Source organism: Balaenoptera borealis (genome assembly GCF_965194805.1).
Source record: "Balaenoptera borealis genome assembly, chromosome: 3".
Taxonomy (NCBI): Eukaryota; Metazoa; Chordata; class Mammalia; order Artiodactyla; family Balaenopteridae; genus Balaenoptera; species Balaenoptera borealis.
In genome coordinates, this window is record NC_138866.1 from 116824413 (window position 1) to 116840001 (window position 15589).

At 35.1% G+C, this 15589-nt stretch overlaps 1 protein-coding gene across 1 annotated transcript in view; it reads left to right on the forward strand.

The window, feature by feature from the left end:
• SPESP1 (sperm equatorial segment protein 1) overlaps positions 1-15247 on the forward strand; it is a 31877-nt gene extending 16630 nt beyond the window's left edge. Inside the window, 2 exon segments of the mRNA XM_082383469.1 lie at positions 6926-7833; positions 7836-15247. Coding sequence (XP_082239595.1) covers positions 6926-7833; positions 7836-7868 — 941 coding nt within the window. The 3' untranslated portion in view covers positions 7869-15247.
• The last annotated feature ends 342 nt before the right edge of the window (positions 15248-15589 follow it).

The window sequence follows — 15589 nt, forward strand, 5'->3', positions numbered from 1 at the left end:
AATTTTGTATATTTTACCTATTTATTTATGATATTTTAGTATTCACGTGTATTTAAAAATAGAGCTGTATTCCTTCAGAACAATTTTATTATCATACTTCTACTATTTTGCCAGCATCCTAGTGTCATCTTTTTATGACAACATTGTGTAGTTGTTATGTGTGCCTGCTTGAAGTAAGGCAGCCTGTGTTTGAATCCCTTATTACCACTTATAAATTAAATATAATATCAGGCAAATTACTTATCCTTTCTAGGTGTCCTCCTTTTCCTCTTTATAAAAACACTTCACTGGACTTCTCTGGTGGCGCAGTGGTTAAGAATCCGCCTGCCAATGCAGGGGACACGGGTTCGAGCCCTGGTCTGGGAAGATCCCACATGCTGCGGAACACCTAAGCCCGTGTGCCACAACTACTGAGCCTGCACTCTAGAGCCCGCGAGCCACAACTACTGAAGCCCGTGAGCCACAACTACTGAAGCCCGCACGCCTAGAGCCCGTGTTCCACAACAAGAGAAGCCACTGCAATGAGAAGCCCGTGCACTGCAACGAAGAGTAACCCCCGCTCGCTGCAACTAGAGAAAGACCGCTCGCAGCAGCAAAGAGCCAACACAGCCATAAATAAATAAATAAATAAATTAATTAATTAATTAATTAATTAATTAATTAATTTAAAAAAACGTTACACATCCAAAGCCTTTAGTATAGTGCCTGGCACATAGTAATCGCTCAGTCAGTCAGAGCTGTTATGGTCTTTTCAATCACTGTTTTCCAATTTCCCCTTCAGATTTCATGCTACTTTTGTTCCTACAGTTTTACTATTTTGTTTACTTTTCTGTTATTTCTGTCATGTGACTAATTCTCCCTGTACTATTTCAAGAAGAAAAGTGCAGACAGTCCCAAGCTCAGCTATTGATATAATCTCCATATCTGTGATTCCTGTTAAACCTCAAGCCTGCATTAGCAGGTAGCCATCCTGCTTAGTTGAGGCACTTTCCAGGCAGCATTATGGCTTCTCAGGGTGGAAGAGATTCTTACTTTAGCCACATTCTAAGACATTGCAGTGTTTGGTTGGATCACTAACTGGTGAACATAGAGGGAATATTATAAAGTACACCAGTGTAGACAGCAAATATCCAAAGTATAATAACCAAACTTCTAGCAGGGTAGTCTGGTCTTTGTAAGAATTTGAATTTTGTTCATCTTTCTAGCACCTCCTGAAGAATGGGGAATAGCAGATTTTCACAGCGGCCAGGGCCATTTGTAGGGATATTTGAGCCTTGATTATCTTTTACTACCTTGCTTTGTGAACATTTAAAAAAATTTTTTATTTTATATTGGAGTATAGTTGATTTACAATGTTGTGTTAGTTTCAGGTATACAGCAAAGTGATTCAGTTATACATATACATATATCTATTCTTTTTCAGATGCTTTGTGAACAATTTTATAATGATCAAATTGACTGGCAAGACCAGTCAATATGAAATATGTAGATGTTTTTGGAGGAAAAAAGCAGGAGGTGGGAAGTGTGTGCGGAGAGGATGGATTTAACAATAGAACAGTGTATAGACAAAGAGTACATGAAGAGGGGAGGAAAAGCAAGGTAGAAGGTAAGGTGCTCTGTTTTTAGGCAGCCATGAACAGGATTTTTAGTGTTGCCTGAGTTTCAGTATAAAGGGATTATGAGTACTTCAGTTCTTTTAGGAATCAACTAGCAATAAGTATCACCTATTTCTGTCCTTTGACAGTCTAATTTGCCTAATAGTAACCTGGGTATCCTATTTACTACTTTGAGAAGAGACAAGTTAATTAAAAATTGAATGTTTAACAGACTGTAATCTAATAGCAATGTCTTTTAAGAAGCATTTAAACCACTGTTGGTTGCAGACTTTAGATTTGCTTGTGAATAGTTGCCCAGAATTGAAATTTTTCCAAAACAGGTTTTTAAAAACATTTTATCATGGAGAAGTTTAAATATATACACAAGTAGAAAGAATGGTATAATCTTCATATATCTATAACCAGTTTCAACTATTATTAACCTATAATTAATCTTGTTTCATTGATATTTCCACCCACATTCCTTTCCACCATACCTCCTTGATCCCTCTCCCCAAGGCTTGGTCCCTCTCCCCAACTCCTAAGACTTGGATTATTTAGAAGCAAATTCCAGACATCACATAATTTTATCAGTAAATATTTCAATATAAAGCACTAAAATATAAGTACCTTAAAAAACTACAAAATGTGAATTTCACACCTAAAAAGATAATAATTTCTTAATATTATCAAATATCTGGTCAGTGTTCAAACTTTCCTGATTCTCTCTTTTCCAGTTTAATTGAATTCAGATTCAAATAAGATTCATGCATGTAATTCATTGATATGTCTGTTAATTCTCTTTTAATCTGTAGTTCCTCCTTCATCTCTATTTTTCCCCTTGCAGTTGTTGAGGAAATTGGATCATATGTCCTATAGTTTCCCGTTGTCTAGATTTTGCTGAGTATATGCCCATGGTGTACTTTATATTTTCTTTTGTTGTCTCTTGTACTTTCCATACATTGTTAGTTAGATCTAGAGAAACTTGTTAGTTTCAGGTTTGACCTTTTTTGCAAGACCACTTCATAGGTGGTACTGTGTTCTTTTATCAGGAAGCATATGTCTGATTGTGTCTTTTGTGATGTAAATAATCATTGATACATTGCAAAATAATTATATTCTAATTATAACTGGCTTCTTCATTTATTAGCTGGAATAATTCATAAATTGAAACCTTCCCTCACCTTTAGCTGTATTTGAATATGCAGTTGCATCTATTTCTGTATTTTCTGTTCCATTCATCTGTCTATTCATGTACAATGCTATACTATTTTTATAATAGAGGCTTTGTAATATATTTTAATATATAATAGGGCTAGCCTCTTGTCTTTCTGGCTATTCTTACTCTGTTCAAATGAACTTTATAATCTATTTTTATAACTTCATTAATATTATTAACATATTAATGATATTTTACTAGGAGCATATTAAGTGTAAAATTAACAGAGAATCTGACATCTGAGCATCTTTATTTTGAATCTTCTGGTCTTAGAACATGGTATGTCTATTTGTTGAAGTTTTCATTATGTCTTTCAGAAGATTTTACTATATTCCTGTATCAGTTTTCTGTGACTGCTATAACAAATTACCACAAACTTGGTGTCTCAAAACAACAGAAATTTATTCTCTCACAGTTCTAGAGGCTAGAAATCTAAAATCAGCTTTACTGAGCCAATATTAAGGTGTAGGGCAGAGTTGTGGTCCCTCTGCAAGCTCTAGGAGAAACTATTTTCCTTGTCTCTCATTCTTTACCTTATGGCCGCTTCACTCTAATCTCTGCCTCCTCTTCTGTGTTACTTTCTCCTCTTCTGTGTGTGTTTCAAATATCGCTCTGTCTCTCTCTTATAAAAACACTGGATTTAGATCCCTCCCAGCTAATCCAGGTTAATCTCCTTTGTCAAGATCCCTAACTTAATCACATCTGCACGGACCCTTTTTTCTTTTCTTTTAAAAAATTTTTGTTTATCTACCTCTCTGTTCCCCCCACCACCAGTTTTATTGAGTTATAATTGACATACAGCACTGTATAAGTTTAAGGTATACAGAATAGTGATTTGACTTACATACATCATGAAATGATTACCACAGTAAGTTTAGTGAACATCTGTCATCTCATATAGATACCAAATTAAAGAAATAGAGAAAAAAAATTTTTCCTTGTGAAGAGAACTCTTAGGATTTACTCTCTTAACAACTTTCATATATAATGTACGTCAGCGTTATATTTAGCGTATTGTACATTACATCCCTAGTCCTTATCTTATAACTGGAAATTTGTACCTTTTGACTGCCTTCATCCAATTCCCCCTCCCGCCCACCCCCACCTCTGGTAACCATAGATCTAATCTCTTTTTTCTGTGAGTTTGTTTGTTTGTTTGTTTTTGAAGTATAATTGACCTACAGCACTATGTTAGTTCCTGTTACATAGTACAGTGATTGGATATTTCTGTACATTTCAAAATGATCACCACCATGAGTCTAGTCACCATACAAAGATATTACATAATTATAACTATATATTATAACTATATTCCCCATACTGTATATTTCATACCTGTGACTCATTTATTTGTAAGGTAACATTTACAGGTTCCAGGGATTAGGACCTGATCTCTGGATGTCTATATTCAGCCTAGTATAATTCCTTATATAAATTTTGGACATGTCTTTTTAAATTTATGATTTGATATTTTCTTTCACTTTTTGTTATCATAATAGCATCTTCTTTCTCATTTTATCTTCTAACTGGTTTATATTTGTATATTGATTTTTGTGTGTTGATTTTATAACGTGCTACTTTACTAAATTCTCTTACTCCATGTAGTAGCTTTTCAATGGATTCTTTTGTGTTGTCTCGATGTATAATTATATCATCTGCATATAAAGATAGTTTTATCTTTTTCTTCCCAATTCTCATGCTTCCAGTTATCTTATCTAATTACATTGACTGATACCTCCAACATGATGTTAAATAGTAATGGAGATATTAGTATTCTGATCTTGTTCCTTATCTTTAGCAGGAGAGCTTCTAGTGTCTTTTTACTAAATAGAATCCAAAACCTATTTCTTTTTAGGGATTTAAATTTATATTTTAAAATGAGAAATGTAACCAGTTTTGCCTTCAAAGAGAATAATATTATCTTATATAGTGCTCTGTAGCTTTTCAAGTGTTTTCAAATAACTAATTTATTTAGTTCTGTGAGATAAAAGGGCAGATATAGTATCTTAATTTCATAGTTAAGTACATGTTCAGAGAAATTAGGTAGTTACCTAAGGTCATGATGCTAGAAACTGGTAGAACCAGGACCAGAATGAAAGGTTTTTTTTGACTGCACTAGGCTACAAATTCATTTTACTTAATATTTTCCTTCAGGAAAACTCTAGATTCAGGACAATGCATTTTATAAATATAAGAATACATAAATAAGTTATTTTCCTTTTTAAAATGTGACTTTTAATGGTTTACTATGTTAAGTGATTGTGTGTGTGTGCTTAGAGAGTAAAACATTATAGATAAGTCTAATGACCCCTTTAATAACCAACTTCAGTCCCATTCCCTCTCCTCTGGGGCAAATGCCCACATGAATTTGGTATGTCATGCTTCTAATCCATTAAAAAAGTTCTCAATTCACAGACAAATGTATGATGCTATGTCACTGATTCATAAAAATTATAAGGATAATATATAAATCTACCTTATGTTCTATATCTTTCTTTTTTCACCCATCATCATCAAATGGACCTCGGGGTATGCAAGACTTTTCTGAACATGACATAATACGCAGAGTCTCCTTTTAGAATCTAGATCTCTAGTAGACAAGTCTAGTGTCTTTCCACTATCACTTTGACTCACTAAACTGTTCTGGTTAAGATTTTTAAAATTTAGAAATATAATTTCAATTTTGATTAAAGTTCCATCTGGTCTTTCTAAGTTGTAACAGATGAGTTAAGGAAGAGAGGAGGTAAATCGTTTTTGGACTATTTTGTGCTTGCCAAAGAGCTGAATAAAAGTGCCTCCTGAGCAGAAAGTTTGTTATTTCATTTTGCCTGCAGAGGGAGGGTTCAGATAGAAGTTATTCATTAGTGTTTGGGAAAAAGTGACTTACTTCCTTGAATTAAATCAGTTTGTATCCATGATAGTGGCGAAGTCAATTCAAAATTACTTGTAACACAAAATCCTAGCACTTAAAAACTTCTAACTCTGGAGTTGGGGAGTTGAGCAGAATTTCAGAATATATTATTCAATAATCTTTTCCATTTTCCACATTGGAAATGAGAGGCTTCACCACTCAGATACTGCAAAATACCAGTATAAATAGAACTGCCATTTTGTTGTAAGAGTAAAATGTTGATGATTTAAACCAGGAATCAGTAAACTTTTTCTGTAAAGGGCCAGGTAGTATTTTCAGCTTTGTAGGCCATATCGTCTCTGTTCCAACTATTCAACTCTACTGCTGCAGCCAAAAGCAGCCATACACAATACATAAACAAAGGGGCAAGACTGACTGAGTTCCAAAAAAACTTTATTTATGAAAATATTTGAGTGGATGTGACCCACAGGCTGTAGTTAGATTTTTGCTGGGTTGAAGGCAGTGGTATACCGGTAAATGTTTAACAACTGGCTTTTCCGAGAGGTGGGTACACCCTGACTTACATCGTTTGCCCATTTACGTGAGGCAGATACTCTCACCATGGTTGATTTCAAACTACCTACTTGACATCACTCATCAGGGAGGGGAAAGAGATAAACAGTGGCATACCATTATATAGCATTTATAACATACTAGATGTAAATAACCTCAAGAGCATAAATAATAGTAAAATGAAATAAAATAAAAGTGATAAGTTTTGAATATTACCTTGTTTTGAATACATTTACTTAATTGTAAATTCAGATAATTTAATTTTTAACAATGTCTGTGTTTACCATCTGGCTCACAAAATTCCTAAAAATTTAATAATTGGCTCTGGTGAGCCACTGTAAGCCTACTACAGCACACCACTGTGTTAGAGAACATAACCAAGAATTTTGTTTTAATAAGTTGCCTACTGAATCATAAGCTATATGGGAGAGTAAAAGCAAAGAGATATAGAGAATTGTGTTAATATGTAACTTTTGCACTAATTTTGCTCATCTGTTTTAATAAGAATCTGAAAAAATAATTTTGTTCCTGTAAATGAGAGTTGACTGTGTCAAAGGTGCTTTATTTCTTGGTTCTTTATCTCAACTTTTAAGTGATGGCATATGAAGTAAATTTAGGTGAGTAGATTCTGTCAATATGACATACATAATAATAAATGTTACTTATTGTTTGGTTTTTTGCCTTAAGGAATAACTGTGACGCCTGACGAAGAACAAAACTTGAATCATTACGTACAAGTTTTGCAGAACCTAGTACTAAATGTTCCCACTAAGGAGCCAGGTCGTCAGAAAAAGTCAAAGTCTCCAAATAATGCTGATTCTGTAGGATCGAGGGTATCAAAATTTAAGGAGGTAAAGTTTACACGTGATGAAGCTCCAGCTGAGAATGATGTTTTAATCAATCCTGTCAGTGAAGAAACTACAGCTTTCCCTACTAGGGGCTTAACACTGGAAATAGAGAAGAAAAAACATACTAAAAGTACAGCTTTCTGGTCAATTAAACCAAATAACATTTCTGTTGTTTTACATGCAAAAGAACCTTATATTGAGAAAGAAGAGCCAGAGCCAGAGCCAACTGTACGTCAAACTGAGGCACCAAAGCAATTGCCAAGTGTTACTGAATCATTTACAAGTCAAGGTGTCACCTCTTTAAGTAGGAACACTGACTTGGATACTGCCACAGAAGAAGATGTTCCTCAGCTCTCAGGCGACTATGAAATGGAAAATCCTGAACCACACCATTTGTATAATGAAGACATTTTGAAAAAAATTGCAGCTATTGGTTCACAGGTGCAACAGGTACCTCTTCCTGAGAGCTTCAAGCCAGAATATAGAGCAGACATTCGAGCCTCTAAAGAACACCTAAAACGAAGCCTTGCTCTAGCAGCAGCAGCAGAACATAAATTAGAAAAAATGTATAAATCCCAGATGTTACCACTAGGACAAAGCAGTGATGGAGTTGATGACATTGAAACTGTTATTAACATGCTGTATAATTCTAGATCTAAATTACCTGAATATTTAGATATTAAATATGTTCCACCAGAGATGAGAGGAAAAGCTACTGCAGTATTCAATATATTAAAAAAAATATTATGTGTAAGTCAAGGAGAAACTCAAAACCTCATTAGAAAGTTATTAAACAATAACATAAAACTTTTAAAACTACTTGATATTCATGACAAAGTTGATCTAAGCTAACTGTGCATTCATTCACAGGGGAAATAAGCATATTAGTGATACAAAAGTTGTATAAAAATATTTTCTATTGTAGTTCAATGTGCTAACATCTTTATATGTCATGTATTATGAAAAGTTTTCATATACACTAAAACCTAACAATTTAAAATAAAATTTTGGTTCAGGAGTTTGTAGTTTTTTCTCATTAATTTTAAAAGTTATAATAAAGATCTAATCCGTAAAATGTTTAAGCTTTGATTTTACTTGAATAGGTTAGTAAATTCATCCATTTTATAAGACTTAAGAGACTTATGCAGTCTGTATATGTAGCTGGTTTTAAATAATTGCATATAAATGTAAAATTTTAGGATATGTGGTCTTTATTACTCTTTCAGAGGATCTGAGTTTTCTATCTGAATAGCATAGTTGGAGTATGTATCAGAACTACTTTTATTTGAATATATATGTGCCTCCTTTGAAAGGTGGATGATACATTAAGATACATCCTTGTTCCTTTGTTGTTAAATACTTTTGGAGTATCAGTGAGGGACTGTAAACGGGATTTGTAATGAAATCATTCTCACTTATTTTCTCTTTCTGTTTGTTTATATACATATACACTGAGGCTTTGCAAATCTTTTATTTGGGAGTATGACTAACACCATTTAGGTTAACTGTAATATTATAATTATGGTACAGGTAATTCTGTTTCATGATTTGACCGGTATTATATTTAAATTCATTTATTTATTCATTTATCAAGTCAGTCATTTATAGTTTAATAAATATTTATTGACCTTTTACTATGTGCAGGACAAAATGCTGGATTTGGGGATACTTAGTTCCTTCTCTCTTTGAAATCGTATTATAGCAGCAAAGACAGACATAACTTCAACAATTTTTAAATTTCAGTTGTTATAAAAGTATGAGAAATTTGACCTCACCAAGACCAAGAATAATGGGAAAGCTATCCTGAGAAAGTAGCATTTAAAGTGAGATCTGAAGGATGAGGGTGTGTGTAAGGGAGAAGGGAGCATTCCAGAAAGAGAGAACAGCACGTGTGAATGCTCTGAGTTGAGAATGAGTATGGCAAGTTCAAGTAGCTGGAGTATAGAAGGGCAATGGAGAGCATCTTAAGGTGGAGCTGGTAAGGTACACAGGGTTGGAATAGATCTTGCAAGGCCTCAAATTGCATATTAAAGATTTTAGCCTTTATCTCATGATCAATGAGAAGCCATTAGTAGATTTTAAGCAAAGGGCTAGGTATGATCAAATTTGTGTTAAAAAAAAAAAACCCACTCTGGCTACGGTTTTGAAAGTAGGCAAAAGTTGAAGTGTACTGTGTGCAGGCCAACTTTAGCTTGGACTAAGATGGAAAGAAGTGGCAGTTAAGAGGTAGAATAAACAAGATTTGGTGATTGAATGGATATGGTGACTGAGGGAGTAGCAGGGATCAAAAATAATTCACACACAATTAGCTATAGTACAAAAAGGACTACAAAGGTTTTGTTTCATAATAACACTTTTACTGTTTACTACTGTTGCTTATTTTTAAAAAATAATTTTACTATGGAAAATTTCAAACATGTGCAAAATAAACAGATTAATAAACCCATGTACCCATCATCCAGTTTCAACAATTATCTACTAATGACCAGTCTTATTTCACCTAAACCGCTTTCCCTCTTTTCTATTTTATGTTGGATTAAATGCCAGATACTTTTTCATTTCATCTGTAAGTATAACAGTGTGAAGCTCTATAAGCTTTTTGAAAAAACCACTACCACAATATCACACATAAAAATTTAATAATTCTTTAAATCATCAAATCTAGTCAATGTTCACATTTCTGATTGTCTAATAATTTAAAAAATTTAGTTTGTTTGAATGAAACAAACTAAATCCAAATAAAGTTTACACGTTGAGATTGGTTGATTTGACTTGTTAAGTCTCTTTTAAACTACACCTCTTTTTTTCACCTTGAAATTTATTTGTCAAAGAAATTGGTCACTGGACCTATGGTTTTACACAGCGCAGATTTTGCTGATTATATCCCCGTAGTGCCATTTAGTATGTTTTCGGTAAGTTGGTAGTTGACTCTAGAGAGGCTTTATCAGACTCATGTTGGTTTTTTTGTTTGTTTTTGTTTTTTGTTAAGATATTGATGTATTCTTCAATCTAGTATGTTTCTTTTGTATTTTTAGCAGTCTTTGATGATTATTACGTAGATAAATTGATCAAGTGTTACAAGAAGGGGATATCATTCCTTCCTTTATTAGCTGGAATATGTCTATAAAGAGAAAGTTCCTCCCATATATTGTTTGAGTGCCCAGTGGTCCAGTGTGTATTGGAAAGGTATCAAATGCTTGAATCTTTCTCTGTGTTTAACAGTTTTCAAAACAATTTGTTCATAGAATCCTCCAATGGTGCCCAGTTTTTAAAAATTAGATCTTTATTCTGTTAGAGCAGTTGTAGGCTTGCAGAAAAATTAAAAAGTACAGAGTTCCCACATACCTCCCTCTCTTCCCCCATAGTTTCCCCTATTATTTATATCTTGTGTTAGTGTGGTACATTTGTTACAATTGGTGAACCAATGTTGATACATTATCATTACTGAAGTCCATAGTTTACATTAAGTTTTACTCTTTGTGTTGTACATTCTGTCAGTTTTGACAAATGTAAAATGACATGTATTCACCATTATAATATCATACACAATGGTTTCACTGTCCTTAAAATGCCCTGTGCTCCACTTATTCATCTCTCTCTCTCCCACCCCTCCAGCCCACGGCAACACGGATATTTTTACTGTCTCTATACTTTTGCCTTTTCCAGAATGTCAGATAGTTAGAATCATATGGTATATAACCATTTCAGATTGGCTTCTTTCACTTAGCAATATGCATTTAAGATCCCTCCGTGTCTTTTTGTTGCTTGACAACTCATGTCTTTTAGTACTAGATAGCATTCCATTGTACGGATGTACCAATAGTTTATCCATTCACCTATTGAAGGACATCGTGGTTGCTTCCAAGATTTGACAGTTATGAATAAAGCTGCTATAAACATCTGTGTGCATGTTTTTTTAAAAATGATTTATTTATTTATTTATTCATTTATGGCTGTGTTGGGTCTTCGTTTCTGTGCAAGGGCTTTCTCTAGTTGCGGCAAGTGGGGAACACTCTTCATCGCGGTGTGCGGGCCTCTCACTATCGCGGCCTCTCTTGTTGCGGAGCACAGGCTCCAGACGCGCAGGCTCAGTAATTGTGGCTCACGGGCCTAGTTGCTCCGCGGCATGTGGGATCTTCCCAGACCAGGGCTCGAACCCGTGTCCCCCTGCGTTGGCAGGCAGATTCTCAACCACTGCGCCACCAGGGAAGCCCCCTGTGTGCATGTTTTTGTGTGGACATACGTTTTCAGTTGTGCCAGTTTTTTCACACTTTGAAAGTGAGATACTTTACCAAACTTTTACATTTGGCCAATCTGATTGATGAAAAATGCTAGCTAGTTGTTTTAGTGTATATTTCTTAATTATGAGTTGGACATCTTTTCATATTTATATTTTTATCTGTAGAAATGATCTATTCATTTCTATTTCTCTACTGGTTTGCTCTTTCTTAGTGATGCATACAACCTGTTTATATAATAAGGAAATCGGAATTTTGTGTCATAGTTTTATGGATATTTTGTCTAGTTTATTATTTGTATTTTGGTTTTTCCATGTAGAAATTTAAAACATTTATAAGTCAAATTTACACATTTTTTCTTTGGGTGTCCTTATGTTTTGTGTCTTGCCTTTCCCACTCTGAGATTTTACAAAATTCCCCTGTTCTATTATAGTGTTTTAATGGTTTTACCTTTTGAAAATCAGACTATTTTTCAGAGCAGTTTTAGGCAAAATTAAACAGAAGATAGAGATTTCCCTTATATCACCTATCCCCATACATGCGTAGCCTCCTCCATATCAACGTCCCCCACCAGAGTGGGACATTTATTAGAATTGATGAGCCTACTTTGACACATCATTATAACCCAAAATCCATAGTTGACATTTGAGTTCACTCTTGGTATTGTGCATTCTCTGTGTTTGGGTAAGTGTATAGTATCATAAAGAGTAGTTTCAGTGCCCTAAATATCCTCTGTGTTCTGCCTATTCATCCCTCCCCCTAATCCCTGGCAACCATTGATCTTTTTTACCTTCTCTGTAGTTTTGCCTTTTCCAGGATGTCATATAGTTGGAATCATATAGCTTGTAGGCTTTTCAGATTGGCTTCTGTCACTTAGTAATATGCATTTAAGGTTCTTCCATGTCTTTTCATGGCTTGATAGCTCATTTACATTTAGCTCTGTATAATATTCCATTGTCTGAATGTATCCCAGTTTATTCATTTGCCTGTTGAACATTTTGGTTGCCTCCAAGTTTTGGCAATTAAGAATGAAGTTTATGTAAACATCCACGTGCAGGTGTTTGTGTGGACACAAGTTTTCAGTTCCTTTGGGTAAATACCAGGGAGCACAACTGCTGGATCATATGGTAAGAGTATGTTTAGTTCTATGGAAACTAACAAACTGTCTTCCAAAGTGGCTGTACCATTTTGCATTCCCACCAGCAGTGAATGAGAGTTTCTGTTTCTCCACATCCTCACCAACATTTGGTGTTGTCAGTGTTCTAGATTTTTACCATTCTAATAGGTGTGTGTAGTAGTCTCATTGTTGTGACCTATTATTTTTTAATTAAACTTCTTATTTTTTGATAAATATAAATAAATACGCAGTTGTAAGAAATAATACAAAGAAATCTAGTTAATGTATTCCTTACTCATATCACTTATGGTAATATCTTTAAAAACTATAGTACAATATCACAACTAAGATACAAATATTGATACAAGATACAGAATATTTCCATCAACACAATGATCCCTCATATTGCCCATACAGTCACTTTATAGCCACACCCACTTTCATCCTGCCTTCACCTTTCCCTAACCACTGATAACCACTATTCTGTTCTCCATTTTGATAATTTTGTCGTTTTAAGAATGTTATATAAATAGAATCAAACAGTACATAATCTTTTGGGATTGACTTTTTTCACTCAACTTAATTCTCCAGAGACTTATCAAGGTTGTTGCATGTATCATTAATTCCTTTTTATTGCTGAGTAGCACTCCACAGTTTGTTTAACCATTCACCTGTTTAAGAACCTCTTGTTCTTAAATAGGTCAAGCACCTCTCCAGTTTTTGGCTATTACAAACAAAGCTCCTATAAACATTCATTAGTAGGTTTTTGTTTGAACATAAGTTTTCATTTCTCTGGCATAAATGCCCAGGAATGAAACTGCTGTGTTGTATTCAGTTTTATCAGAAACTCCCCACTGTTTTCCAGAGTGGCTGTATATAGCCACCAGAAATATATGAGTTTCTCTGAAAGCTTGCAGGCATTTTGTGTTATCACTATTATTTAATGTTTATTTTAAAGTGTACAAATCAGTGGTTTTAGTATATTCATAAAGTCTTACAACCATCACGCTATCTAGTTCTGGAATTTCATTACCCCAGAAGGAAACCCTATGTCTCTCCCCTAACCTCTAGCAAGCACTAATCTGTGTCATGTCTCTATGGATTTTTCTATTCTGGATACTTGATATAATCATACAATATGTATTCTTTCATTTAACATAATGTTTTCAAAGTTCATCCATATCGAAGCATGTACCAGTACGTTATTACTGCTTATGGCTGAATAATATTCCATTATGTGGATATACCACATTTTGTTTATACATTCATCAGTTGATGGGCATTTGGGTTGTTTTCACTTTTTGGCTATTAGAAATAATGCTGTTATATATGTACATGTGGACATATGTTTTAAATTCTCTTGGGTGTATACCTAGGAGCAGAATTGCTGGGTCATATAGTAACTTTATGTAAAACTTTTTGAGGGACTTCCAAACTGTTCTCCAAAGGAGTGAACCATTTTACTTTCCCACTAGCAATTTATGAGGTTTCAATTTTTCCATGTCTTTCCTAACAGTTGTCAAAGTCTGCTTTTTTTATTATAGCCATCCTTGTGAGAGTGAAATGGGTATATCATTGTGGTTTTGACTTGAATTTCTCTAATGTCTAATGATGTCAAGCACCTTTTCATGTGCCTATTTGCCATTTGTATATCATCTTTGAAGGAAAGTCTGTTCAGATCCTTTACAATTTTAAAATTAGGTTATTTGCCTTTTTATTATTGAGTTGTAAGAATTCTTTATATATTTTGGATACTAGTTCCTTATTAGATACATAATTTGAAAATATTTTCTTCCATTTTATCAGTTGTATTTTCACTTTTTAAATGGTATTGTTTGCAGCACAAAAGTTTTAAATTTTGATATAGTCAAATTTATATTTCCTTTTGCTACTTGTGCTTTGGTGTTATATCTAAGGAACAACTGCCAAATGCAAGGTCCCCCATTCAGTATGACTGGTGTCCTGTTACAAAAAGATAAGAATGCCATGTGAAAACAGAGACACAGAGAGAACACCATGTGATGACAGAGGCAGAGATTAGAATGCCAAGGATCAACAGGCACCACTGGAGGCAAGGAAGAAGAAAGGAAAGAGTCTACCCAGAGTGTCAGAGGGAGAATAGCCCTGCTAACACCTTGATTTTGGAATTGTAACCTCCAAAACCATGAGAGAATAAATTTCTGTTGTTTAAAACCATCCAATTTGTGATACTTTAATACGGCAGCCCTAGGAAACTAAAATAGCCAAGGTGTTTAATTTTTTTTTTTTGGCTGTGCTGCAGGGCATGTGGGATCTTAGGTCCCCCGACCAGGGATTGAACCTGCACCTCCTGCAGTGGAAGTGTGGAATCTTAACCACTGGACCACCAGGGAAGTCCCTAATTTAAAAAAAATAATAAATTTATTTATTTATTTATTTATTTATTTTTGGCCGCGTTGGGTCTTCGTTTCTGCGCACAGGCTTTCTCTAGTTGTGGCGAGCGGGGGCTGCTTTTTCGTTGCAGTGCGCGGGCTTCTCATTGTGGAGGCTTATCTTGTTGCAGAGCATGGGCTCTAGGAGCCTGGGCTTCAGTAGTTGTGGCACGTGAGCTCAGTAGTCGTGACCCGCGGGCTCTAGAGCACAGGCTCAGTAGTTGTGGCGCACGGGCTTAGTTGCTCTGCGGCATGTGGTATCTTCCTGGACCAGGGCTTGAACCTGTGTCCCCTGCATTGGCAGGCGGATTCTTAACCACTGCACCACCAGGGAAGCCCCCTAATTTTTTTTTAACATATTGCTTAATTCTATATGCTAATAATATTCATTAAGGATTTCTTTTTTTTTTTTTTTAAGATTTTTATTGATTGATTGATTGCTATGTTGGGTCTTCGTTTCTGTGCTAGGGCTTCCTCTAGTTACGGCAAACGGGGGCCACTCTTCATCGCGGTGCGCGGGCCTCTCACCATCGCGGCCTCTCTTGTTGCGGAGCACAGGCTCCAGACGCGCAGGCTCAGTAGTTGTGGCTCACGGGCCTAGTTGCTCCGCGGCATGTGGGATCTTCCCAGACCAGGGCTCGAACCCGTGTCGCCTGCATTAGCAGGCAGATTCTCAACCACTGCGCCACCAGGGAAGCCCCCCATTAAGGATTTCTGCATCTATATTAATGAAAACT